The sequence below is a fragment of the Hyperoodon ampullatus genome (assembly GCF_949752795.1).
Source record: "Hyperoodon ampullatus genome assembly, chromosome: 4".
Classification (NCBI taxonomy): domain Eukaryota; kingdom Metazoa; phylum Chordata; class Mammalia; order Artiodactyla; family Ziphiidae; genus Hyperoodon; species Hyperoodon ampullatus.
This window is the reverse complement of record NC_136917.1, coordinates 2314909-2342253: the sequence shown is the minus strand read 5'-3', so window position 1 is coordinate 2342253 and position 27345 is coordinate 2314909. Positions and strand designations below refer to the sequence as shown.

Sequence of the window (27345 nt, the reverse complement as noted above, 5' to 3'; positions counted from 1 at the left end):
CGAAATGTTCATTCCTGTCTCTCCACCTCTACCCTGCCCACATTCATCCAGCAGAATAAAACCCCCCACCCTCTGCCAAGCAGGGCTGTGCCCGTCTTTTCAGCGACAGTCACACAAAGCATGTCTGCAGGATGGGCTCAGCCCCCGTGAGCCTCTCCTGGGCAGCGTGGTCACGCCTGGCTCCCCAGCACTCTTGCCTGTCTCTCTGCTGGCCAGCACCTTCCTATCCAATGCACCCCACCTCGGACTGGCCCTGATAATTCCTGATCTCTGGTTCATGAGGTAGGCAGACCGCCCTGCCTGGCCCTAGTGCGTGTTGTTCTGCATTCAGCCCACTCTAGCTGCCCAGCCTGAAGGTTCCCAAGGCGGCCAGTGGTCGGTCAACCTCCCCCAGCCTAATACTCTCCTTCCAGGGCCGGCCAACTCCCAGGAGAGCTGCATAGCCTCGTTGGCAACCTCGGTGTACCTGCCCTGCCCAGTGAGTGAAGAGAGGCCACAGAGGAAACTCCTTCCTGCCCTCTATCCTCATCCTTCTCTTTCCTTCCACCCTGTGGGGCAGCAACTGCCTCGTCCAGCCACCTAGGGCTCCCGATCCCAGCCCCACCTCTTCCTTGGGGACCTCAGGCCTGCCTAGAGTCCAGGGCCTTCCTTCTGATAACACAGCCCTGTGTTTGTCGGGAGCCACTCCCCGCTGCCTCCCCCCAGGTCACACGGGGGGAAAAGGGGCACATGACCCAGGCCAGGCCAACCCAACTGCAGTAAACACAGCTCAGGGATGAGGACTTGACACTAGTGCATCAGATTAAATCCAGAAACTATTGCTGTAACTATTAGGAAAGAAGAGCTGTTCCCCCTGCAGTTGTTAAACTGTACGAATGTGAGGTAGCCCCTGCCTGCAGCCTTGTTTTCATGCATGAATGAAAGAGCATGAATGAAATGAACACTGAGGAGAGGAGAGCCAAGAGCTGGAGAGAAGGAAGAGACTAAAACTTTATCTGGTCACCTGGATCCAGCCATACCTGAAGCGAGTCAGCCCTGTACTTTTTTTTCAGACTTATTAACCAATAAATTCTTCTTTCTTTAAGCCAATTTCATTTGGGTTTCTGACACTTGCAGAATAACTCCTGACTAATACACCCGTTCTCTTCCATATCTTCAAACTTTCCCTCTCTCCTAAACCCTTGTCCTCCATCTATGACCAAACTTAAGCCAACTAAAATCCTCTGAGCATGTAACCATGGTGACAGATATTAACAAGACTTATTTTGATAATCATTTTGCAATATATAAAAAGTTGAATCATTATATTGTACACCTGTAACTAATATAATACGTAAAAATTATACCTCAATAAAAACAGTAAAATTAAAAAAAATTTTTTTAAGTGTCCAAAAAAAATTCCTCTGTACAAAGAGGCAGAGGTCAAACACACATATACATACGTGCACATGTGACTACTACATGCACATACGTACATTCAAATCTTTCAAAAAGGAAAAGTCCTCTTCACCAGGACATCTCCCCTGGCTACAGCATCTGTCCCCATGATGCACCCTCTTTCCTCCATCTCCTTACCTCTCCCGGGCCCCTCCCCTGGTCAGTCTCACTTCCACCCACTCCCCACACCCTGGTCCTGACGTCTGCAAAGCCCCCTCTCTGATGATGGACCTCACGCGCACTGCATCTGGGAGCCTCCTGCCTCACCGAGCCCCACGCCCTTAAATCTCTCTCATCCATTAGCACAGGAGCGCACCCTGTGTGTCTCAGGTGTCCACTGCCTCCCCCACTTGTCCCCTAGGTGGTGAAGGGACAGGCAGTGTCCTCCTCCTGCCTTTCTCTCCTTTGGTGCTCACCCTCCCTAGGCAATGGCACCCTCAGCCCTCTGCACAGACAGCTCCCTCATGAGTTCTGCCCAGGCTCTGCCCCGACACATAGAACCTGCACTTCTAACCGCCTCAGGACGCCTCCTGGGAAACTGCCCCAGCTACACGCTCTCCTGCAAGCTGCTCCTCCTTGCCAGCCAGCACGCCTCTCACCCTTCCTCCCACCCACCCAAGTCAGAGGCCTGGGAGTGTTCCTCCTCATCCTCTCCCTCACCTCCCGGGTCCACATCTGCCAGCACCCAGGCCTCTCCACATTTCCTAAATAGATTCTGCTGCCTCTGGCCCAAACATTAAGGCAGAACATAAAATGATCCAGAAATACGTTCGTTTTATATATACGTATATATATATATACATATATATATAGAACAAAAGCAGGTTACAGGATGTACAATATGGCTTTTTTTTATAAGTATGTTTGTACACATGTGCATATATATGCAAAACACACAGTAAAATGTTGATGGGATTACAAGGTATTTCAATTTTCTTCCTTTGGTTTATTTATGCATTCTGTTTTCAATGCACAGGCACTCTTTGATTTAAGACAGACAGAAAAAAAAAACATTGTAAACCATTTAAAACCATTCCAGTACCGCTGGTGCCGGGTCTCCCAAGATCTGATGGGAGATGTACACGTGGGGAGAGGACCAGAGGCTGTGCCCCCAGCCCATCCCCTCCTTGGATTGGTCCTCACTTGCAGCCTCATGGTTGAAGCCCTGGAGGCTCCAAGAAGTGAAGTGACCTGCCTGAGGTCACAAAGGAGTGAGCACGGAGCCCAGTCCTCCCTCCACCACCAGGTCCCCACTACAGGCTGTGAGCTATCTCCTCAATTTGGAGCAACCCCTGAAGCAATCCCAGGGCTCCCGCAGGCCCTGAAATAGAGCTGCATTGCCACATAAGACACCCAGGGGACACGGGGAGGCTGGGAGCCAATTCTAGATGGCTCAGCAAGGCCGCCACCAACCACAGAGTCAGAGAAGCCTCTGGCTGCCTCTGAAATACAAAAATCAGGACAGGAGGCCCCTCTGGGAGACAAGGACCTTGGCAGCTCCACGGGTAGGTGGGGCCCAGGCCAGGCGGGGTATTAACCCAAGCACAGCATTTGAGGAGCTGGAGTGGTTAGAGCTCCTTCCAGCAAGGGCCTGAGAAGGAGTGCCACGGAGAGAGTTGGTCTCTCATATATAAGCTGAAGCCTGATCCTCAACTGCAGGTGTCCCCAAGGAAAGGTGCCTGACACGGCTTCTCCCAGTCATGGGCGCTCTCCCTCCTCAGTGCCCGCATGGGGCCAGGAGGACTGGATCCTGCCCATAGACATGGACAAGCAGGAGGCAGAACCCAAGCCTCCCAGGCTGAGGCCACCCCAGAGGCAGGAGCTATGGCCCCCACACAGTGAGGAACCCTCAGCAGCCCCGTGGCTGGCAGGGGCTGCACAAGAAGTGACAGAGGCCCAGTGCCGTCAGCTGGTGGCAGGGAGCTGGGTCTGTGTGTCTGACGTAAAATCCATTGGCAGTCCCCTGCTGACAAGCCCGTGGTGGTGTTCCCTCCTAAGCAGCTGTGAAGGGAAATGACCTGGCAAGCGGGAAGACAGTGAAGGAAACGAATCCCCAGCAGTCGAGGAGGGCCTGGGCCCCCCCACCTTCCAGCTGCAGGACTCCCAAGCCAGAGTCACAGAGAATGCCTGGGAGGAGGAAACAGTAGCAGGACATCACCCCTCACAGCAGGCCGAGAGCAGAGCGGGACAGCAACCACCTTGATCTGGACACTGTCTCGCCACAGGCCACAGCACTCACCAAGGTCTTTCTGCGCCACTGTACCAGGTGCCAGGCACTGGGCACCCACAGCAAGAAGTCTACCACTGCCCTCGGGGAGCTTCCTGGATGGCTCTTATAGCAGCCGACATTTCCTTCCACCCTAGGTGGAGGCAGCAAGCCCAGCAGAAGTAAGCAGAACCTGTGCCCATCACGACAGCCATGACCAGGCTATGCGTCTCTCACTCCCGCTGGTGTGGATGAGACCAAGTGGCGTTTACACAACAGCACGATTCAAATGACAGAGGTTGTGACACATGCAGCTGGGTCTTGTTATTTCAGGCATTAACTGAAAAGCCCATGAAACACTGGTACACAAGTGTTCATGGTGGCACTGTTTATAAGAGCCAAAATGTGGAAACAACCCAAATGTCCACTGACTGATGAATGGATTTAAAAAATTGTGGTCTATCCATACCATGGAATATTATTTGTCCATAAAAATTAAGGAAGTTCTGACACATGCTACAACATGAAAGAACCATGAAAACAAAAGGATAAATATTGTGTGATTCCATTTATACGGAGAGTTCAGTATAAGCAAGTCTATAGAGTCAGAAGGTAGATTAGTGGTTCTCAGGGACTGGGGGGACAGGGCAATTGGGAGCGATAGCCAAAGGGTATGGGGTTTCTTTTGGGGGTGATGAACGTGTTCTAAAACTGGTGGGTGATGGTTGCACAACTCTGTAAACATACTAAAGCCGTTGAATTTTATTTTAAATGGGTGAAATGTATGGTATGTGAATTATATCTCAATAAACCATTACCAAAAAAAAAAAAAGCATGATGACAATAAAAAATTTTAAAGCACACGTACTGCTGTACTGCTGTATTATAAATTGTTTTCAATGTTAACAGCTTTATTTCAATAGTATTGGTGTTCTTTGTATTTTAAATTATGCCTTAAAAACATTATTCTTTTTTTAAAATTATTTATTTGGCTGCGTTGGGTCTTAGTTGCAGCACACGGGATCTTTCGTTGTGACAAGTGGGCTCTAGAGCGCGCAGGCTCAGTAGTTATGGCACGGGCTTAGTTGCCCTGAGGCACATGGGATCTTAGTTCCCCAACCAGGGATCGAACTCTCGTCCCCTGCATTGGAAGGCGGATTCTTAACCACTGGACCACCAGGGAAGTCCCCAAAACATTATTCTGATAAAGGGTCCATGGGCCTCAACAGACTGCTAAGGTTCATGACACAGAAGGAGTCTGTAGGCCAGAAAATGGGTGCTGTGATGCAGTTGTGTCACCTGCCATGACACAGAGAACAGGCAAGGCCTCCTGGTACAGGGATGGTGAGGAGTCGGCCAGGCATGTGGGATTCCCAGCACTTAAGACAAAGGCACAGAGGTCCTTGGAGACCCCCCACTACATCTGCTCTGCCAGTGCACCCCAGATGGGCCCACAGAACCCCAGCTTCCTTGCCCAGTCGCACTCTTGACTTGTCTTAGGCCCCAGTGAAAACTTCTCACCCTCAGATTGTTTTTAGTTTTAACTGCAACCCAGACAATCAGCTCCCTCCTAGTGCTGCGACAGGGCTATTTTCAACATGGGCAGAGCCTACATTCCCATACCTTGATGGGAATGTATGATCTTTGAAAGCTCTTGTCCCAGGCCCACAGGATGGAAGAGAGGGAGGTGGGTAAGCTAAGTCAGAACTGCTGACTGGTCACGAGGAGTCTTAAATGCTGGTCTCTGGGCCTGTGCTTTACCCAGTGGAGGCACTCAGGGGGAAGGCACGGCAAGGCAGACAAGAGCAGGAGAAATGGGAGGGCGGAGCAGCGCTCCCTGTCCGTGTCCCAGCGCTTCAGAACATAGACTCCACCCCCCGGAGCCAGCGGACAAGTGACCGGGCCTGCCTGCCCTGGCCACAGTGATTGCTCAAAGCTTGACCCATGACCTAGCCTAAGCCAATAAGAACCGGACTCAGGATGCTTGCTGAAACCCCAGGGGAAAAGAAGGTCTTTCTGCTGGGCTGGCAGTTGGTGCCAGGTGAGCCTGCAGCCCCTTTCTGGGGAGAGCCTGCTGAGGCCAAGCCAAGGAGGAGGGAAGTGGAGCTGAAACAGGGCAGAAGGCCTGAGCATCCCCGTCTGGCCTGAGTTGGTTCACACTGGGTTTTCTGTACTTGCAGAAAAGTCTGGACCTGGGGATGGCCTTCTGGAAGGGACAGGGCGGCAGCACCAGCTGCACAAGTGTTGGTGAAAGCACAGGAGCAACGGCTCAGCTCTCCCCCTCAGGGGATGGTGGGAGGAAAGGACATGTGCCCCCCCTTCCCTGGCCAGTGGCTCCAGACAGCTTTTCACCCCCAAAACCTGCTCCTCCATCTTACAGAGTCCACTCACCAACCTGCCCTGCATTTCCCCTCCCCAGCCTGCCTGCCAACAAGACACTCTTCTCTCCTTCCAGGCTGGAAATCTTTCCCACATCCTGGCTAATTGTATTCAGGTGGGGAGGATTTGGTGGAAGAAATGGCGTGTGCGTGTGTGTGTGTGTGTGTGTGTGTGTGTGTGTGTGTGTGTCTCCACCCCCAGCCCTGGCAGCTGCCCCAGGAATGCTGTGTCGGCAGGAAGACATGGAGGACACTGGGCTGCAGTCTGTGTCCTGACGGGCTCTCGGTGATGTCAGAGGCTCTTGGCCTCGTCCAGTAAACATCTGTTCTCCTTATTCTAACCCAGGAATTCCATTTCAGAATAGTCACGGCCTCATCTGGCAACATGTCCCAGGCTGGTTATGGCCTGGGGCGGGGAGAGCATCCTACCCAGGGGCCTGCCGGCCCCCAGCCCTGCCTCCCCACTCCGCCCACCCAGCCCAAGCCCAGCCCACGGAGCACTCAGAAGTGATGAATATCTGCACTGCACTTCCAAGTACATCTCCAAGTACTTTCACACTTTGGTTCCTCCTAACAGCACCATAAGGAAAATACTACCTCGTAGTAACAAGGGCCATTCGCTACTAAGTGCCAGCCGTGGGCCTCACTTCACTGAATCCTCATAGTAACCCACCAGACTGTTTGCTGCCATCAAATTTACCTTTCACAGATGAGAAATAGGAGGCTCTGCGAGTGAGGGAGCCAGAATCAAACATGGGGTGGGACCGCATCTGACTAGCGCACCGGGCCTCACACAGAGACAATGGTCCGTAAACCGAAATCCTGAGACAGAGGTGGGAGGAAGAGACGACCAGCCGCAGAACCCCTCCGTCATCCACCAGGGCCCACGCAGGAAATGAAGGTGACTGAGGCGGGGGCAGGGGGAGGGGTGACCACAGGGGGCAGCAGAGAGCGTGGTGCTGAGGCTGTGAGATCCCTCTGGAGGGCTCTGGCCCTGCTCAGTTCCAGCCCCTCTGGAATACAGGCCTAACAGCTCTCCCAGGTCCTCCAGAGAAACTGGAAATCTGGAGCTCTGTGAGAAATTTGTCAAACAGTGGGAAGGCCAAACAAAACTCATCTGTGGGTGGACATGGCACACAGCCCGCCAGTTTGCAAACTCCGCCCTGCACGATGAGAACACTGAAGTTCAGAAATTATTACACTGCTAAGGGGCAAGGCAGGGACTCAAAACGGGGTTTCAAAGTTCAGATTCATTCATTGCCTTCAGAGTTTCAGGTTATCCATCTGGATCTACCTGCCAGCCCTCTCCTGAAAGTGTCTCACTGAACCACTTCCCCAGCTGAAACTCAGGACAGTCTTTCAAAGACAGTCATTTTCCTGCCAGCCCTGCAAACAATCCTGCCCGGGTGCACAGCTCCTTGGCTGTAGGGGACACCTAACAGGCCACACTGGGCTGAGAGAGGCTCCCTGACCTAACGGCGGGCCTAATGGGGGCTCACCAGTCACTGCTACTCATCCCCCCCAAAACCACCACACATCCATGTTCTATGCTCAAGCTCTACTTGGTGCAACAGACCAGGAAAAGAAAAGTTGCTCCACCAAGGGTAAGTGAAGACGGGAGATCACTTCCACCCAGACTTGTCCACTTTAGGTCCACCATCTGCAGCATTCGCAGAAAGAGAAGCCGGACCTGGTCCTGCTCTCCCGTAGATGGCGGCAGGCCAGATGCTCTGAAGACATGGTTGTGGCTCCCACACAAAATGACTAAAATTCAATTGTATACTCTAACCAACATAATAAGACATAAAATGAATAAATATTGAAAAAGATGCGAAAATATTATGAATTGCAGACATAACTGCATGCTTAGAAAATCCTCTCCTGCAAAATTAATCCACCAAAAAGGACAAACATAATAATATGGAAGTTCATGAAAATGCCTAGATGCGAAATAAATATGGAAACTTGCATATCTAAAGTGCAAACATGGGAAACATCCAATCGAGAGATTTATTTTAAAAGGATTTTTTGTGATTATCCATGTTTTGCATCTGTGCCACTATGATATTGGAAGATTGATTTTGCTGAAGCGCAAGAGGAAGATGCAAGTCATTGGGAGCAAATGAGAAGGAACCGGTGAGGCCTGATGGGGCTTGAGTTTGGTAGGTCAACAATGGCTGTCGTGTGTTTAGCTGCAATTGTGCAGATGCATATATAATTTGTATTCACATGCTGTTTTTATTTCCGTTGGCTCTTTGGGAATGAAAGTGTCTAAACTCTGAGAATATTATTAATCTGGAACAAGTAGGTCCCAGGTATTCTGAGTAAAGGATCACCTGCTGAATCCTAGATTAAAAATGTTCCTGGACATCTATAATAACCTACTATAAAATATAATAGAAAAGATCCTATTCACAATGGCAATAAAATTCTAACTCTTGGTAGTCAATAAGGGATATTTTTTAAAAGATTTGAATGAATGTTCTTATTTCCCTGAGAAAACTAACCGTCATGAAGATGTCATTCACTTGTTCAGTAAAGATTTGCTGAGGCCCTGCTGTACGCTGGACACTAATTTAAGCATGCAATATCATCCAAGATAAAGATCCTCTTATGATATTGTTTAAACCCATAAGAAAACAAACCCAAAATCCATTTGAAAAATGGACAAAAATAGCCATTTTTTAAACATCTTTATTGGAGTATAATTGCTTTACAATGGTGTGTTAGTTTCTGCTTTATAACAAAGTGAATCAGTTATACATATACATATGTTCCCTTATCTCTTCCCTCTTGTGTCTCTCTCCCTCCCACCCTCCCTACCCCACCCCTCTAGGTGGTCACAAAGCACCACGATGGTGATACTTGCCCTATTAGGTATCACAACATATTGTTAAGCAAAAGTAATTAAAAGACCCTAGTCCCGTTGCAAGAAGAAGAGCAGAAAGGCCAGAAATAAGCCAGATCACTTCCATGAACTTCATAGATAGGGAATATGCACCCCAAAGTCAGGAGGAAGGGTGAATTAGTAAATGAATGGTGCTGAGACCCCCGAGAGGCAATTTAGAAAAAATAAATACTTAAAACCAATACCTTATACAGTACAGGAAACACACTTCACTGGAATTAAAGAAGTTAAATATTTAAAATTCAAATCAGAAAAAAATCAAAACCTATGAAGCACTTCTTTGAAAGGCTGATTATATTCTACAGCTTAAATAAACAGAAGAAATCAACAGGAAGGGCCTGGCAGAGTTGACCAGAAGAAATGAAAGTCAGCAAGGTAAAATAAGAAAGGAAACTTCATGAATATATATCTGTCCAAGATAACAAAGGGTTAATGTTTAGCCCCAAGGAGGACCAGCCAGCTTCAGAAGAGGAAAAGGCATGTGAGGGAGGGGGAAGAGGGTAGGGGCTTGGTGAGAGCAACCACCAGTCATCACCGAAATACAAGTTTCGGCAACAATAGGAAGGATATACCCACACCCATATAATTAACCCAAAGCAAATGCCCAGGGCTGAGGGGCGAAGCCCAACCCCTGCACTCAGGAGCCCAGCTCATTCCACTGGAACCAAGGAGCACCTTCAGGGTGGGGAGGGCTTCGAGGACCCTGCCCGCGAGCAGGGCAAGCTGACGCCTGGACAGAGCCTACCATCTGCCCTCCCCCATCATGCCCAGCCCCAGAATATCCACCCAGGTCACCAGAGCCATCACCCACAGAGAGCAGTCCCCTGCGACTGGCCCTGGCTTTGGTTCTTGTACTCCAAATCCTGCAGACCCAGGAGCTTCTCAGAGAGAAGAATGCAGCAACTCCAGTGACCTTGATGGTGGGGGCAGATGTCTGGCACACCCTTCCTGTCCCTCTGGTGTCCACCACTCAGCTTTGGCCACCCTCTGCCTTGTACTCCAGACACTGAGCAGAAGCCAACCTCATTCGTCCCCTTGCCTGGATGCCCTTGTGCAGGACACCACCTGCACAACCTTCTACGGCAGCCCTGGGGCAGAACACAGCTTGGTCCGACCAGCCTCCCTAGTAAGGACACAGTCAGCAAGGGCCTGGGCACCCTGGCAGGAAAGATGGCACCCAAAGGCCAGGCCACACTATCTGAAGTGGGGGCTGCTCCAGCAAGGCAGAGGGAGGCCTTGACCTCATCTGCTGGGAAGTGCACCAAGAACTCAGCCCTCCCCCGGTAGCAATTAACCCTGCTTGTGTGGATGGTGGTGGGGGGCGGTGATGTGTACCTCTGAGGATCACAGGGGCTGGATCCAGAGCTCCAACTACAGCAGAAGGAGCCTAGGCTCTGGATTTTGTGTGACCTGAGCTAGGTCACTGCCCCTCTCTCTGAGCCTTGCTTTCCTCCAAGTACGGTGGGATAATGTCGCCTTCCCTGAGTGTGCCTGTTGCCGGTGGGAGCTTGTGAGCATCACAGGGGGTGACTGTAAATAGGACAATGCAGGCGCAGCCTGGGGCCAGCGATGAAGAGCCCACTGCCCAGGAAGGTCACCCAGGAAGGGTCATCCAGGGTGACGAAGGGGGCTCCCCTTACTCTGAGAAAGAAGGGGAGGAGAGAGAAGAGAGAGGAGGGAAAGGAAGGGGGGAGGGAGGGAGTGGAAAGAAGGGAGGGAAGAGAAGAGAGGAGGAAAAGGAGGGGGGAGTGAGGAGGGAAGGGGAGGATGGGGGGAGAGAGAAAGAGACAGAGGGGAAGCAAGGGACAAGAGGGGAGGGGAGGGAGGGGTGAGGCGGGGACGAGAGAGGGAGAGAAGGGATGCCAGGGGCCTCTGTGCCAGGACCCAGCTCTACCCCCAGACCCTCCACCTCTCCCTGCGTGGGAGCTGCTCGGGAGACACAGGTCCGCCCTCTGTCAGCTGAGCTGAGCCCCGGGGCCAGGACCTCTCCTTGCTCTGTGCATGCGGGTCTCAGATAAGCCACTCCAGGCTGTGACGGACCCACGCACCCGGATGCCCAGACTCCAGCTTGGAGCTAGTGAGCTCAGGCCAGTGGCTAATGGCCAGCCGGCGGGTTCAGAGAGGAGGGGATAAGGTTGGGAGCCTCCTAGGGCCTGCGGTCTGGTTGCGGGGGCTTCAAGGAGGAGGACGCCCCTGTGCCTATCCTGCTGACAGGGTCTGCGGCATCAGTGCCCACTGAGTTCCACGTGCCTGCAGCATGCAGAGCCAGCCTTTGGAATGGCCATGCAAGGGAGGGTGTCCTCCCTCTGTCAGACTCTGAATTCCTAGGTGAGGGACCCAGGGCAGAGAGGGTCAAGAACCACCACCCCAAAGGCAGCTCCCCTGGTCCCAGGCTGCCTGGAGGCCCGGCCGTCCCTCTTGGCCATCATCTCCTTTCGCCCCAATCTCCCCACGACATTCCTTTGGACTGAGGCCAGCCAGCCTCGTTCCCTGTCACTCCCTCACAGAGAGATGCCCTCCGAGGCAGGTGGCATCGCAAATAGGGAAACTCAGCGTCACAGGCCAGCAAAAGAAGTGCAGGGTCCCGAACCTGGTTCTGTCCAACCTCACACCTCCTCACCCCCAAGTCCTGCCCAGGTCTGATGAGTCAGAATCTCTCAGGGTGAGACCTAGGCACAGGCATTGTTCAAAGCTGCCCAAAACCCATGCCTGTCTGTGGGCAGACAGATAACATGATGGAAAACAAATTTATTTTTACAGGCCACAGATTTCCTCTAGGGGGCAACAGTCTTTGGAAAAAGACCTTCTAGAAGCATGTGGGAATAAAGGTAACAGTGGGACGTAGGGGGCCTGGGTCAGCAGGTACCAGTGACTCAGAAAGGGGGACAAAGTCTTCTGTAAGACTCAGGAGAGGAGGAGCCAGGAGGCTTGCCCCAGAGGAATTGGAGGATGGGAGAGACATCACTGAGAGGAAGGGAAGCTGCCGTCAAAACGACAATTCCCCCACAGATGGGCTTTCTAAGAACCAGTCCCTGTTCTACAGGGAACCACCTGCACGGCTGGGCGGTGCAGCCTCCTCCACCTTCCTCAACAAAGCTCCCCGCACCCCACAGACGCTTCCTGTGACTGGCTGACAGCTGTACACAGGGGCTGGCTTGTATTCTGGGCCAGCAAGCTTGCAACTGAGGAGACCTGGCAGCAGCTCTGAGGTCCAGCATAGCAGGAGACACAGCCCCTGGGAACTGCAATGCCTTTAGCCTTTAAGGAGGGTGGTGGCAGTGTGAGGGTTAGACATATTTTATCTAGATTTCAGCTCCTTTGCTGATGAAAACTAAAATTCAAAGGATACTGCCTTCGCATGAAATCCATCTTAGTCCACGAGCAAGCAGAGAAACGCCAGGGGCGTCCCCATCAGAGTCAGGAGCAGAAAGGGATACGCAAAGCCACTGCTGTTACTTAACGTTACGCCAAAGGTTCTAGATGGCACAGATTGAAAATGAGCCTCCAGAATTACCATAGTCTACAGATAGTACAACTGTATACACAGAAAACCCAAGGGAATTCACAAAGATGTATTAGAATGAATGAGTTCAAAACAAAAAAAATTAATGAGTTCAATCAAGCATCCTGATAAAAGATAATTATATAAAAATCAATAGCCATCCTGTATACCAGCAATAGATGGAAATGATTCAATTCACAATGGCAAAAAGAAAAAAATCCTTGAAATGGCCGTGATTTAAAACAATAGGTGACCCATATAAAAAATGTGTAATACTTTATTAAGCAACCTCAAAGCAGAATTAAATCGATCGAAAAACACACCATGTTCCTGGTAAATACTACAAATTTTGTCCATTCCTCCTTTAATTGGTTTCTAAGTTTAATTTAATGTCAATCAAATTCACAAGGGATTTTTCTAACCTGACAAAACAGTTCTAAAATTCAATTAAAACAATAAACAGATGTGACCAGCCAAGAAAATTTTGCAAAAGAATAACAGCGAAATGGGGAGTATCCAGCCAGATGTTTCAAAGCAGCACTATCCAACAGAAATGTAATACGAATGTCGCATGTAGCCATGTTAAAAAAAAAAAGGTGAAATTAATTTCAGCAATATATTTTACTTAACCCAGTACATCCAACCTATTATCATTTTAACCTGTAATCAATACTTTAAATTTATCAATTCGATATTTTATTTATTCTTTTTTTGGGTACTAAGTCTTTGAATTCTGGAGTATATTTTACACTCAAGAGCACCTCTCAGTTCAGACCAGCCACATCTCAAATAGCCAACAGCCTCAAGTGGCTTGTAGCTACCATAGTAGTGAACAGCACAGCTGTCAAGTAGCCAGTACTTTAGATGTTAGAGCTTTAAAGCTCTTATAATGAACAGAATTCAGTACTGGTACAAGAAGAGGATTTACCTGTGATATCAGACCTGAGGTTTCATTTGCAACTGACTGGAGACAGTATGTGGCATAATTCATTTAAAAAATTATACATACTCACAGCTCTTGAGCCAGTTTCTATCATACCCCCAGAAGCTCTGTGTCAATCAGACAGGCCACCGCTGAGCCTTAGACATACCTTGCATGAAACATAAATACACCTTATTTGCCATGTGGTTCCAATCCCTATTTTCAAAGGAGAAATATCCAGGTTCAAAGATGAATCTTTTTTTGTTGTCGTTGTTATTGTTTGGCTGCTCCGTGTGTTAGTTGCGGCACGTGGGATCCTTGTTGCGGCACGCGGGATCCTCTTTGTGGCACGCGGATTTAGTTGCCCCGCGGCATGTGGGATCTTAGTTCCCCGACCAGGGATCGAACCCGCGTCCCACCAGGGAAGTCCCTCAAAGATAAATCTGTGAATGTTCTGCTCACAGAGCTGGCAAGGGCTTGTCCCTCCAGTCTGAACAGCACAGTCTCTGCCGCTGCCCTGCTTCCCCAGCATGGGAATTACATGCCGGCTCTACCCTAAAATCACTTGTAACATCATCATAATAATAAAACTATGTGTCTGGGACTCTAAGACACCCATTTTTCACACTTACCACATCTAAACTCAGGATGAAATCAATGGGTCTTATCACTGCCAGCAGCTGGCAGCAACCATGGGGTGGCTGGCATTGCCTGGCACACACCACCTCTGCCACGGTGTTTCGTACTGCCATTACTTCACTTGAGTTACTTGTAGGGTCAACATTTCTTGTGTTGAGACCCTTCCCACCCAAAATGTCTTCAAGAAATCACACTGTGATGTAAAGAATTACAGTGTGTGCAGAAAGGCACGGAGACGACAGAGTGTGTAGCTTTAGCATCCGTGAGAAATGTCCCTGGAGGAAGGACTGTAACCTCATTCCTTTACCAAAGAGAGGAAGAGACACACCCAGAAGTGGACGAAGCCAGTCACACACTAAGTAAGCAAAGTGAGCAGCCAGGAAAAACAGCCCACCACTCAGAGCAACTAGAGGCGGGGTGGCTGGTGCCTACACCTCATGGGACTACGGTTAAAGTGCAGTGGTGTGCTTTAGTTGCGAGTGTCCCCTCTTTCTTGTGGCGCCCTATAATTGATGGCACCTTAGATGCAATGAAACACAGAAACGGCCAACACTTCCCAAACCCGGGGCCTGGGCTAAGTGCACCCACCCTTCCAAAGCCCAGTGAGGTGGGCAATCCAAGGAACCGATGTTTGGCAGTGTTTGTGGCCCTTGTCCAGGCTGCCCATCTGCGCAGGGCAAAGCTGACCATGTGACATGGCAGCCTCCAGCCCACACGAAGTCCACTGCTCACCAGGGTGAACACTGAAATGTAAAGGGCAGGGTAGGGCAGTGCAGAACCTGCCTGAGCCTTGGTCCTAGATGCTAGGGTTTCCTCTGCCTCGGAGCAGAAGCTGCGTGCCCCGCTCCACAGGCCCTGGAGTAGACATGCAGTGGAACTGAAGTACACGGACCAGCCTGAGGAGCCAGCTCCAGGCTCAGTAGTAACTGCTCCACATTAATGGCAGCACAGCAGACCCAGAGGACAGCTGACATTTAATATGAAACATATGCAGCAGAGCGAGAGGCTCCTACCTGGGCCCTCCCATTCCAGAATGCCTGCCACTGTGGGGAGGCGGGGCTCAAGGCGGCACCAAGATTCAGGGGGCTGGAGTCGTCCGCTAAGTACCTCCATCCCACCTCAGTCCCCTCCCCTGCAGGAAACCCCTGCCAAGAACATACATGACCACACATGCGCACTCACACTTGAATACACACACTCGCACACAGGCTTACTTAAATGCACACAGGCACACGCACAGATACCCACGCACACTCACATGCACATACATCATACTCATACAGATATGCATACACATGCACACATTTCCACATACCTATACACACACATCCCATGTATAGGAACAGGCCCACACATTCACATACACCAGCAGCCTGCTGTGTTCTGGCAGCAACACAAAACCTCCCAGCCTGCCCGAGTGCAGGAGGACAGTAGGGGTAAGCAAGGACTCATATGCCTGCCAGTACAGACCCATGGTCCCAAGAGAGGCCCCATGCATACTTGACCCTACAGATCTCAGAGACGAGAATGAGGAGGCCCAGGCCACAGCTCAGGCCACCACACAGCAAAGCCATCCTCTATGCTGAGTGGACACACCAGGCCATGGGCGGGGGGCATCCCTGTGGCTCAGAGCAGATGAGCCCTTCGACGACTTCTCTACTCACGCAGGTTGTGGCATTTGTGGTCCTCACAGCAGGCCTGGGTGAAGACCCAGCCTTCCCCCGCCTCCCAGCTGAGGCTGGGTCACTCCTCACTCACGAAGTGCTGGGGATATGGGGGGATGGGCAGTCAAGGCTGGCCATCAGGCAGGGGAAACCTGAAACCTGCCAACACCCGAAGGAGCAGCATCCTTACACTCGGGAACCAATGCCATAAACACACAACCAGGCAGTGGAGTCAGGGCAGGGATGGCAATGTGACAGAAGATGGTCCAGAAAGAGCTGGCCTCCTTGGGCTGAGGCTCAGAGATCGGGGACCAACTATGCTGGCCCTCATGAGGGGTCTAGTCAGGCTTCACTATGCTCCTGCACTATGCATTGCTGGGCCACAGTGATTGGCTATGGAAAGGTCCCATGACCTAAGCCTGTCCATTCAGAGTGAGGTCAGAACTGTGGCAGGAACCTCCAAAAAGTAGTCTGTTTCCCTTTTGCACCTGGATATACCTGGGGGATGTGAGGGGTGTGGGTACAACTACAGCCAATGGTCCACCAAGGAACAGAGTCACACTGGGGAGAGGGAGCTGGGCGAGCAGGGGCACCACTCCACCCCTGAATTACCTGCCCAATCCCACCAGTCCTCAGATGCCTTTTGTGTGTGTGTGGTAAAATACATATAACAGGGACTTCCCTGGTGGTGCAGTGGATAAGACTCTGTGCTTCCAATGCAGGGGGCCTGGGTTCAATCCCTGGTCAGGGAACTAGATCCCACAGACATGCCGCAACTAAGAGTTTGCATGCCACAACTAAGGAGCCGACGAGCCACAACTAAGGAGTCACGTACTACAACTGAGGAGCCAGTGAGCCACAACTAAGGAGCCCATGAGCCGCAACTAAGACCCGGCACAACCAAACAAATAAATACTAAAAATAAAATAAAAAAACGTATAACATAAAATTTACCATCTTAACCACTTTTAAGGGTACAATTCAGTGGTATTAAATATATTCATGATGTTGTGGAACGATCACCACCATCCATCACCAGAACTCTTTCCTTCTTGTAAAACTGAAGTTCTGTACCCACGAAACAACAGCGCCCCATCTCCTTCCTTCAGCCCCTGACAACCTCCACTCTACCCGCTGTCTCTAAGGTTTGGACAACTGTAAGTGCCTTCAGATGCCATATTTGCTGAAGCCTGCTGAGTCTGGGTTTCAGACCACAGACACGCCTACACCATTCTGAGGGGCCACCAGGAGGTGGGTAAGGGCTGTGGGCTGCTGCTCTGCCAACCCCAGCACAAACCCCTGACAAGCCAGCCTCCACCACGGCAGCCACAGGTCAGTGCACATCCCTCCCCAGTCCCAGCAGGGAAGAGCCCCTGGGAAGCCGCTTCCCTCCCGCGTGAGAAGTGGTGAGGAGGCCAGCCAGGAGGTTGTGGATGCCCCAGAAGAGGGCATGGGGTAGCTGTGATGAAGTAAGGCTGGGTTCTCAGCAAGTTCTCGAAGACAGCCCTTGCCTGCAGGGAGCCTAGGCCCATCTAATGATCCTGCTGCCAGCATAGCTCTCAACATTTCCACGTATGCCTCTGGAGGCCCGGTCAGGGGACCTCAGAGCTCACTGGATTCACACTGGATTCATTTGCCCACGTGATATCAACAGACTCAGAAACGCAGCTTCTCTGAAGAAACATCCGTAGGTCCAGCAGCAAGGAGCCCATGCTCCTGAGGGCCAACAATCTATCAAGGGAGGCAGGGCATAGACTAGCCAGGGTCCCCACCTCTCCATCAGCCCGATCCCCTCAACTGGTCCCCATTTGGCCCCTAAGAAACCCAGAGTTGCCCTAGAAGGGTCTCAGAAATCATTGATCCAGCCCCACTTGTCACTGGACAAACCGAGGCTCATGGTGGGAGTATGTGCCCAGAGTTGCATGATGACCTGCCAGAGCCCAGTCCAAGGTCTCTTCACCACCTCCAACCCTCCTCCAAACAGGCCCAGAGGGGCTTCCCTCCTTACTTAGTTTCATTTGGACCATGGGTTTTGAACTCACGTTTCATGAACCCCAAGGTGGGGGCAAGAAAACTGTGCAAAACCACACGTGTGCACAACTGCTTTCCTGCGGGAAAGGAAGCAGATCTTTTGGCCATTCTCCAAGGGGGCCTACCCCACTGAGTGTGGACATTCTGGGGTCTGCAGCAAAGCATACAAGGAGAGGTGGGCCATCCCTGGGCATGGGGCACAGGGTCTTAGGGGGCAAGGAACTTCACAGGCTTCCAGCCCCCACTCCCCAGGCACACTCATTTCATGGCCCCTAGCTGAGCTCCACCCAGGTGCAGCTGGGCCCTGTGGGCCCAGGTACAAGTTGCCCATAGTACAAGTTACCAAAGAAGCATGAGGTCCAACGTGGCATGTGAATGTCCAGGACAGCTTCCTGGATGAAGTGTCATTTAGATGAGACCTACAGAGTGAGCCAGGTAAAGAGGGAGGGATAAGAGTGGTCCAGGCGAGGGCACAGCCTGTGCAAAGACCCTAGGATGGGAGTGTCCAGTGGTGGAGAAACTGAAAGCTTGATGTGACTGGAGCACAGGCATGAGGCGGGACACAGTGACAGACAAGGCTGAAGGCTACTGGGTCAGGCCATGGGAGGCCTTGTACGCCAGGCCAGTGGGTTTGAATTATTTTTCTGAGTTTGGATTTTTTTTAAGGGCAATAAGAACCACTAAGGCCACCACTTAAGAAAGGTCTTAAGCAAAGGAGTGACATGATTGAATGTGTGGTTTACAAAAATCAGTCTGGCAGCTGTGGTGGGAAAGAGTTGCTCCAGTTTGGGGTGGCCAAGGATCACATGGGCAAAAGTCGGGGCTCGGAGTTAAGTGTGGTGGAAAGATGGGAACTGGGATGAAGTTCGGAGATGTCTAAGATGATGACTGGCTGGATGTGGCGGTCATGGAGTGGGAGGGGAAGGGCGATCCTGAGATTCCTGCCCAAGTGAAGGGTGAGGTCTGGAAGAGAGTAGAGAGACCTGTGTTCCATTCCAGAAGCATGGGGTCACTCAGGGAAAGAGCCCCCAAGGCAGCTGGGCAGGCAAGTCTGGAGCACAGAAAGAGATTCGGGCCAGATGCAGGGCCTGAAGTCTGGGTGAAGGGTGGCAGCCCAGCACATTGGTCCTTCCTCTTGCTTTTATGATAAAACCCCAATCCATTCCAGAGTTTGGGGATCTGACCCTCACTCTCAACCCCAAAGAGGGGCAAGAGACTCTGGTCAGGCCCACATCACAGTGATTGATTTAAAGGTGGGCCTATACCCTAAGTAGGACCCAACAGAACCCTCCCCAGGACTCTAGCAAGAACCATCCATAAAGGAGTGCTCTCCATTTCCAAGAGATTGCTACCATGGAAGACAAGGTAAGCCAGGAGCTGCTGGTGGACCCCACATGGGGAGAGCCATCCTGAGATGAACACAGACACTGACAGAGCTGAAAGGCAGAAAGCGTGTTCTAAAAGCAGCCCTGAATCCGCTAGATCCAGCCATGCCTGAAGCTGGAACTCCTCAGGACCCCAAGGATAACTGGGCCCGTGACATCCCTTGTTCGTTTCATCCAAGTTGGTTTTCTGCCAATTAAACTGAACTGAGTCTTAAACAACAAGGAGAATAATAAGCCACAGAGGAGGCTGAGACCACCCTGGGCAGCTGTGCAGATGGCCAAGAACAGGGGCCAAGCAGATACCTCTGCTCCTCTGACCTGAGCAGCCCCAACACCCAGGGAACCCGGACGTTCCCGCAGCCCCTCTTTGGCGTTCCTGAGACCTTCTCATTGCCCTCCAGGCAGTGCCAAGGCAAGGTGAAAGGTAGGAAGACCCTACAAAGGGCAGTTGCAAGTCCCACACACCTTTCACCCCCAACCCTGCAGCCCAAGCCTCCTGCACCTGCCCTCTGCATTCCAGCACCTGAACCAGCTGGAGCCCAGTGTGTGGCCTAAAAGACAGCAGCCTTTTTAGGAAAAAGGAAACTCAATTAATTCAGTCCCTTAGGCCAGGAAATGACTTCTCTCTGTGGCCCTTAGTGACTTTTAATGCCCATCAAGACTATACAGAGCAGATGCCTGGCCAGGATGGCAGCCCAGCAGGGGAGCGCCAGCCCACAAGGCAGCAGCCCTTGAGCCTGCCTCAGAGTCACTGCCCAGCCCATGGACGCTTCCACCAATGGCCTTGCCAACCAGAAACACCAGGCCAGAGAGGTCCCCTGAGCTGCACTGCGTGAGGGAGACAGAGGTATGGCAGGGTGCTTCCATCCTACTGGAGTCCCCACTGCCATCACCTAGCCATGAGGACTCAGGCCACCTGAAAGGAGCTGCAGCCCAGAGCAAGTCAGCGCCAAGTCACCAAGCCACTTGGCCACCAGACCTGCTCTCAGCACCCACTCACTGACACTGACAACAGTCAATGCCGCTGACTGAGAAGGTCTCCAGGAGTTGACTAGGAATGTTTTAAAGAAATGCATTTCTTCATTTTTATTCTTTTTGTTGGTGTGCAAAAAAACGCAATAACATGTAGTGAGCTGGGCTTGGAACCAAACAGACATGTGTTTAAATACAGACTGCAAAGCTTGAAGTAAGCTATCTCGGTTTATTCATCTGTAAAATGGGGATAATATCAGCATACACCATAGGGTGCTGTGAGGATTAACCAAGGTGATACAGCATAAGGTGCTCAGAAGAAAGCCTGGCACATAATAAGGACACAGTGAACTGTGACGTTCTGTTATTACTTTTTATGTCAACAGGCTTCTCACTGGGTTTTTAATGAGCATGTAAGAATGATGTGAAATTAGTACACCTATCATGTGGCCTGAGAGGTACTAGAAAACTCTTGCATAGCAATGAGATACACAAGAATCCTTTGTTAAGCATTACCTTCTCACGCATTGTGAAAAGGCAAATGTTAACCTTTCCCTGTAAATATGATGAACAATACCTGTCTAGTGACCGTAAAAGAACCTGGAAACTACACCTACCAACCTCTCTGGAAATAAAGTATATGGTATGTCTTATGGAGCATGTGGCATTTCCTGAGTCTGTACCTCTACCTGACTCTAGTAGAATTTTCACCTTGGCACACCCAGGTTCCAACCTCATATCATTACAGGGAGCAGCACCCCTTGCACTCTCCATCCATGGGGTTCTGCAAACCTCATGTCCTGATTCTCATGGGAGCATCTGGCCCCAGCCTGAAGAGAGTGCTACCCAGGACTCAGCTGGAATTATCAGAAAAAGATGTCAGCCAGCACCGGTGGGGCCCCTTGACTTACCACAGAAGGACTCCACCTGAGAACAAAGCCAACACATAAGAAGGCAGAGGCAAGAGACAGCAAGAGTCCTAATGACAGGAGCACCTGGATCCAGCCATGCCTAAAGACTGACCATCATGTGAGCTGCTAACTGCCCATTTCTGTTTAAACTAATTTGACTTGAGTTTTCCTTCGCTTGTGACTGAAAGGATGCTGACCATAAGAATCCCCTCGTGCTGAATAGATTAGGAGACTCCGGTCCACAGAAAACAAAGCTACTACTGCCTTCCTTTAAGGCAGAGAAAAAACTTCGGGACCAAGCAAGTATATGAGCAAATGTGTGTCCCAGGCCAGGAGCAGGATGATAGGCCTGAAAGGGCCTGTGGCTCTTGGGGGAGGCTTGTCCCACCTAAGCATCTAAACTTAAGCTGTAAGACCACAGCTGCCTGCTGTGACCCCGCTCCATGGTTTCTCCACGCGTCTTCCAGGAAGGCTGGTTCCACATGTTCTGCAAAGGAGGTGTTGATAGTCCCATCTGCATGGGAAGTACTGCATTACACGGAGTTCAAGAAGTTTCTTTATTACAGAACTTCTCAGAGAACCCAGTGAGCCTCCTTAAATCTCCCAGGCTGAAAGCAAAGGTGCAGCATTTCCCACACCAGTTGTCCACTGAACCGCATTTGCTCAGAGAAACTTGTGGTGTAATCCTGTAGTACTCCCTTGCAGCAATGGGGGTGTAGCGCTTCGCTTCTCAAAGGGCAGCCCCAAAGCCCAGGAGCACGAGCCTGGTAGCTTATTAAAAACTGCAGAACCTTGAACCCCACCCCAGACATACTGACTCAGAATCTGAATTTTAACAAGATCCTTGGGGATCTGCACACACTGCAGCCTGACACACCTGCTTCAGTGTGTTTCACTATCTATGAAGGAATAGCAGGGCTGCAGAGGAAGGGGTACTGTGTGGCATGGCTGCTGGGACGATGAGATGCATGTAGCCTTGTAAGGACTATTGAGAGGGAGTGCCTGGGGATTGCAGCTTCTATTACTACACCTCAGGGGCTTCTACCCACCCAGACTTGGGAGCACCATGGCAGAAGGGGCTGGAGAGAACCAGGCCAGACTCCCGCCACCACAGGCTGTGTGGCCTTGGGCAAGTCACTCAACCTCCCAGAACCTCAGCTGCCCATCTGTAAACCAGCGATGAAGAATCCTCCCCCACAGGGTCTCTGTGGACCAGAAACAGGATGTTTAAACCCCGGGCCCTTAGCAAGTGGGCCTATCACTGATGCAACAGAGGGACTTAACGGGCTAAGGAATTAAGTGGTATAAGATCAGAACAGACACACACACACACGAAAAAGAAAGAAGGAAAAAGAGAAGAAGAACTAATGATGCTGCCCCACTATCTCAAGGCCAGTTTTCACTGACAACATTCAAGGCCACTCAGGCAGACGCCAGTCCCTCTCCCAACTCCTGTCTTCTCTCCAGCTGTGTCTTGCACTTCTGCCGGTGTGTGTCCAGTACATGTGACATCTCACTGCTCCTGTTCTGACCCAGCCGATACACACCTGGTACTTCTCTGCATATGCTCTTCTCTATGTGCCTTTGCCCCCAGCAACTCATTCTTCAAATAGCCGCCAGGAGCACGCTTTCCAAGCCCTGACCAGAGTGGGCCCCAGCCCATCAGTTGAGCATGTGTGCCCCAGGTGGGCACCAGGCCAGCTACATCTCTGACCAGCAGAGTGGTCAATGGCGCTTGGAGGTGCTGGCTGAACAAACAAATCGCAGAATGAATGATGCATGTACAAAGCCTCCCTGAAATGCTCTCCATCAGGTATTACTTAGCACACAGGGGTTGGCCCAGCAACAGACTACCTCCATGTCAACTTCCCCACCCCAGCCCAGGCCACCAGCCGAGCCCCCAGCACCAATTTCCTTTTATTTAGGAAATTCACCTCCAGCGTAAAATGAGACACACATATGAGGTCCAGGGCAGCCTCAGAGGCAGCTAGGATATAAAGGGCTGCATCGTGTTAACCCAGCTCCTCCAAGGACATTTATAGTTGTTTGCAGTACACCCAGGTTCTAACTAAATCCAGCCAAAGGCAGTGATTTTCCGAAGCAACAAGTGACATTTCCTGTGTCTCCATAAAAAGAACGCCAGCGGTTGTGGGGCTCTGTGTAATTGCTGGCTCTGCAGCCTGCAGGGCGAGACGGAGGACAGGGGGCTTGGGGGCCAGCAGGACTGGAAGAGAGGCCACTTGCTCAGAGTAGGAGGCCCCTGAGCAGCAATTAGAGCGGAACCCATGGTGGGTGGCTTCAGATGTCTGGCCAGCACAGCCAGCCTGACCACCACACACCCAATCCAAAATAGAAAACTGCAGTGGCTTTTGCCACGTGCCAGGCCTCAGGGTGGCTGGACGGAGCACCGCCAACGTCAGCCTCCTCCCTGAGCATGGATCCAGGCTTCCTCCGAGGACCCCTTATGCCAGGCCATGGTCCTCCTAGGCCCTCAGAAGCAGGAGAACTTCCCAAGGCTCTGGTCACATTGAGTGGCCCAGGCAGTCCCAAAAGGGACCCACTCCCCAGCCTCTCCTGTCCTTCAGGGGTTGCCCATGGGCACCAGAGCCTGCATTTCCAAATGCTCCCCTTGGCTCAAAATAGAGAGAGAAAACCAACTTTTCAAATAACCAGCTGAAGTCCAACAGGAAACCACAGGATAAAAATCAGTGGTTCCCGGTCAGACAGGGGGCAGAGGGGTAACTGGGTATTTCAGCACCACTGCCTGCTCCCTAGGCTGGCACCACTTGCACACACAGAAACGAGAAGACCAACTGCCAGCACACATGCCCCCACACAGATATCACACATGCCACAATGCACAGCAACACACACGGACACACAAATGAACAGCAACCTGCAGATACACACATGGACAAGACACAATGGCACATTCACATGCTCACACGAGTACACAGGTACTCAGATACTAGTACCCATTCCAAAACACATGTGCAGATGCACGCACTCACAGAGATATACACACACCTGGATGCAAGATGAAGACCACACTTTGCTACTTGATAAGTGCTTTGGAAATGTGGCCTTCCCCCTGCATAAATCACCTTCTCTGTCCAATCGAAACAACTTGCCTTACAGCCAACCTCTTCAGTCTGTACCCAGTGGTCCCTAAGCACAGGGGTGCAGAGAAGGTCCTCAGTACAGGCCTTGCCCTCCCAGGGGGCTCCCAGATAAACAGCTTCCAAAGCCCAGGAGAGGGCAATGGACAGAAAGGAGAGAAGTGCGTACTCACCAGCCCGTCGCAGTTGCTGAGCGCCACAGAGGAGGCTTCAGCCAGGCCGGCCACGTCTCCGACGTAGAGGCAGGTCCCAAGCAGGGGCTCCACGCGAGTGGCACCCGACTCGCCCTGCCACTCCACCGTGGCCCCCGGCGCCACGAGGCGGGCATTGGGCCGCAGCCGCAGGTGCAGGTCTCGGCCGAAGACCGTGACATTGTAGAAGAGGCGGCCGCCAGGATCCTCCTCGCTGTCTCCAGAGAAACCCGGGATCTGGACAGGGGCGGCCCTGCGGGCCCGTACCCCAGCCTGCGCCGTCGCCGCCGACACCACGTGGGACACCAAGAGGCCCTGAGCGTCAGTGCGCACCGGCACCGCCAGGATGCGCTCCGCTCCGTGCCCCTGGGGCCAGCCTGCAATGGGAAGGGACGTTAGACCAGTCGAGACCTGGGAACCCCAGGGCCCCGCCACCGAGTCCAGCATCCTCACAAACCCCTCCCCTACTGCGAAGGGAAGGGCATTCCGCTAGGCAACCCCCAGAAACTAGCCTGCACCTCCCCGGCCTTCTTCCAACCGGGAAGGGGCGTTAACAGGGCCGCCACTCCCGACCTCCGCCGACCCCGGGCCGACCCCCTCTGGAACCCTCCCAGCCAAGAGCTCTGCACCCTGCCCCGTTCCGGGTTGGGGCTCCGCGGCTCCTCGCAGCTCCCCAGGGGACGGCCCGGTCAGAGCATCCTCCGCCCCTTGAACCTACCGTCCTCGGCAGTACGTGGGGCTGCTCCGAAGCCATTACCGGCTGGCCCCCTGCCCGTGTGCCTCTACCCCTCAGCAGTCCCCGCCGCCCGACTGCCCTCACCGCTCGCCTCCGGAGCGGCGAGGACTCGGCTCCCCCGGGCACTGGCGGCCTGTCCTCCGGCTTAGCCCGCTGCCGGCCGCCCTCCCCGCGTGCCCGAGGGCAGGGAGGGTGAAGGAGGGTCCCTCAGATCTTCGAGGATCCCCTCCGGGTCGCCCCAACCAATCCTCAGGGCCCAAGGCGGCGCGCTCCGCACCCGACTCCTCCCGAGCGTCCCCGGACGCGAGCCGGGGCGCCGCCTCGCCCTGGCTCCCCCGGACACGCTGGGGCTGGCGCTGCGCTCTCCGCCGCGGGGCTTTCCCGGCCCTCCGTCTCCACGCTCCGCGTCCCCGGAGCCGCGAGCGCTCCGAGGCTCCCCGCAGCCCGAGACGCCCAGGTGCGCCTCAGGGCGCCCCCTGCGCGACCAACCCGGCCCCGAAGTTGGCCAACTTGGCCCCGGGCGGGGCGCGCGGAGTTTGCCCAAGTCAGGCTGGACGACGCCTGGGGAGGGGGCGGTGGGGCACGCGGGGCGGGGAGGAGCCCGGCCGACTGGGGTCGCGAGACGTGAGGGCCGCGCCGCACCTACCTGGGGGGTCGGCGGCGGCGGCGAGCCGGGCGTCCGCGGAGAGCGGCGGTAGCAGGACCGGCAGCAGTAGCAGCAGCAGCAGCGCGGGGCAGAGCAGGCGGCGAGCGGCTCCCGCCGGCGGATCCATGGCAGCCGGACCGCAGCCGGGGCCCCGCACTCGCAGCCGGCGCGAAAGTTCCCCGCGCGCCGCCCAGCCCACATCTGGGGGCAGCTGGAGCCGCCCGCAGCTGCAGCACCGCAGGGCGCGGGGCGGAGGAGGCGAGGCGCGGAGAGGAGGGCGGGGGAGAGCGGAGGGAGGCGGGGAGAGGGAAGGAGCGAGAGAGCGAGGGAGGCGGGAGGGAGGGAGAAGGCGAGCTAGGGGGAGGGCGGGGACGGCGGGCGCCTCAGCCTGCGGTGACCCGGCGCTTCTTGGCGCGGCTGCCGCCGCCGCCACCGCCGCCACCGCCCGCTCCCCTCCTCGCGCCGTCGCCGCCGCGGTTCCCGGCTCGTAGCAAGGCAGAGACACCCCGAGGCGGCGGCGTAAAAACGCCGCGGGCCGGGTCGGGAGAGCCCCGCTGCTGGCCACCCTCTGCGGCGCCCCGCGCACTCGTGGCGCGAAACCTCGGAGGAGCTAAAGCCCGCCCGAGCATCCCCACCCAAAGAGTCCTCGGAGCACCCGGGTCCCAACCGTCAGCCCTGGGGCGCGAGGGGCCGCCTCTCCCTTTCTGTGCGCCCTGGGGCAGAATAGGCAGCAGAGCTGGGAAGGGGTGAGGAGGCCTGATTACCGGTCCATGGGGCTGAGCCAGGCCTTTTGACCAGCTGGAGACCCCAGAGGCTGAAAAACAGTTTCACAAGGAGGCTGCATGCACCACAAGCGCCACCCCAAAGATCAACTTTTACCCTTACAGAGAGAGGCAAGTTTCCCTCAGTCTCCAGCTCCTCTTTGCCTGAAGTCCCTCTCCCCCTCCATGTGCCTCCCCAACCCTCCACTGCAGCCTCTGAGCACAGTCTCCTCCACCTAGACCTGGGCTCCGCCTGCTAGAGCTCACTCAGGTTGCCTCCCTCACCTGTCCTGAATCCTACATGGGATTCTAGACGCCTGGTCTTTGCACACCCCCAGGCTCTGCCTGAAATAGCCTCTCTACATTCTGCCCACCTTTCCCAACTCAGCATCCAAGGCATCCCTCTCCACCCAGGAGCCAGTTTGCTGTCAAAGCCCATTCCCAGCTGGACGCCTTCCTCTCCAGCACAATCGTCATTGCCTGTCCTACTAAGTCTGCTGGCCCCCAGCACAAAGACCTTCCCTCCCCTTGGGAGCCCACTCCCAAGCGTGTGTCTGTGGGAACACCTCTGCTATGTGACCCCAGACTTCTGCCTCACTTCCCTGGAGGGTGGACGCCTGTCCTTTTGGATTTTCTCATTCACCCTGCCCCAGGCCTGTGTGGCCAGGGCTTTGGGGCTGGCCTTGGTCAGGCAGGGCCTGATGACTCAGGTCCCTCCCTGCCCACCAGAAGGGCCCGGTCTTATGGGTAAAACACATGACTTACACAACTTGCTCTAGCTGCGATTTCATATTCTCAGTTCCGTCATTTTCAGGACCCGTCATTTTCAGAGGGCACTGAAGCTTGATGGCCATCTTCACCTGGAAGCTTTCCTCTGTGACACCTGAGGGTGCCCAAGATAGGATCCAGCCCCCAGGCATGGTGAACATCTGTTGTC

The 27345-nt window shown here is 53.2% G+C and overlaps 1 protein-coding gene across 1 annotated transcript in view; it reads right to left on the bottom strand.

Annotated features, from left to right (window-relative positions):
- Positions 1-25774, bottom strand: part of ADAMTS2 (ADAM metallopeptidase with thrombospondin type 1 motif 2) — a gene marked incomplete at its 5' end in the record, with an annotated part of 229139 nt that extends 203365 nt beyond the window's left edge. The window contains 2 exons of the mRNA XM_079704077.1: positions 24248-24642; positions 25648-25774. Coding sequence (XP_079560203.1) covers positions 24248-24642; positions 25648-25774 — 522 coding nt within the window. The remainder of the gene's footprint in view (positions 1-24247; positions 24643-25647) is intronic.
- Between the last annotated feature and the right edge of the window lie 1571 nt (positions 25775-27345).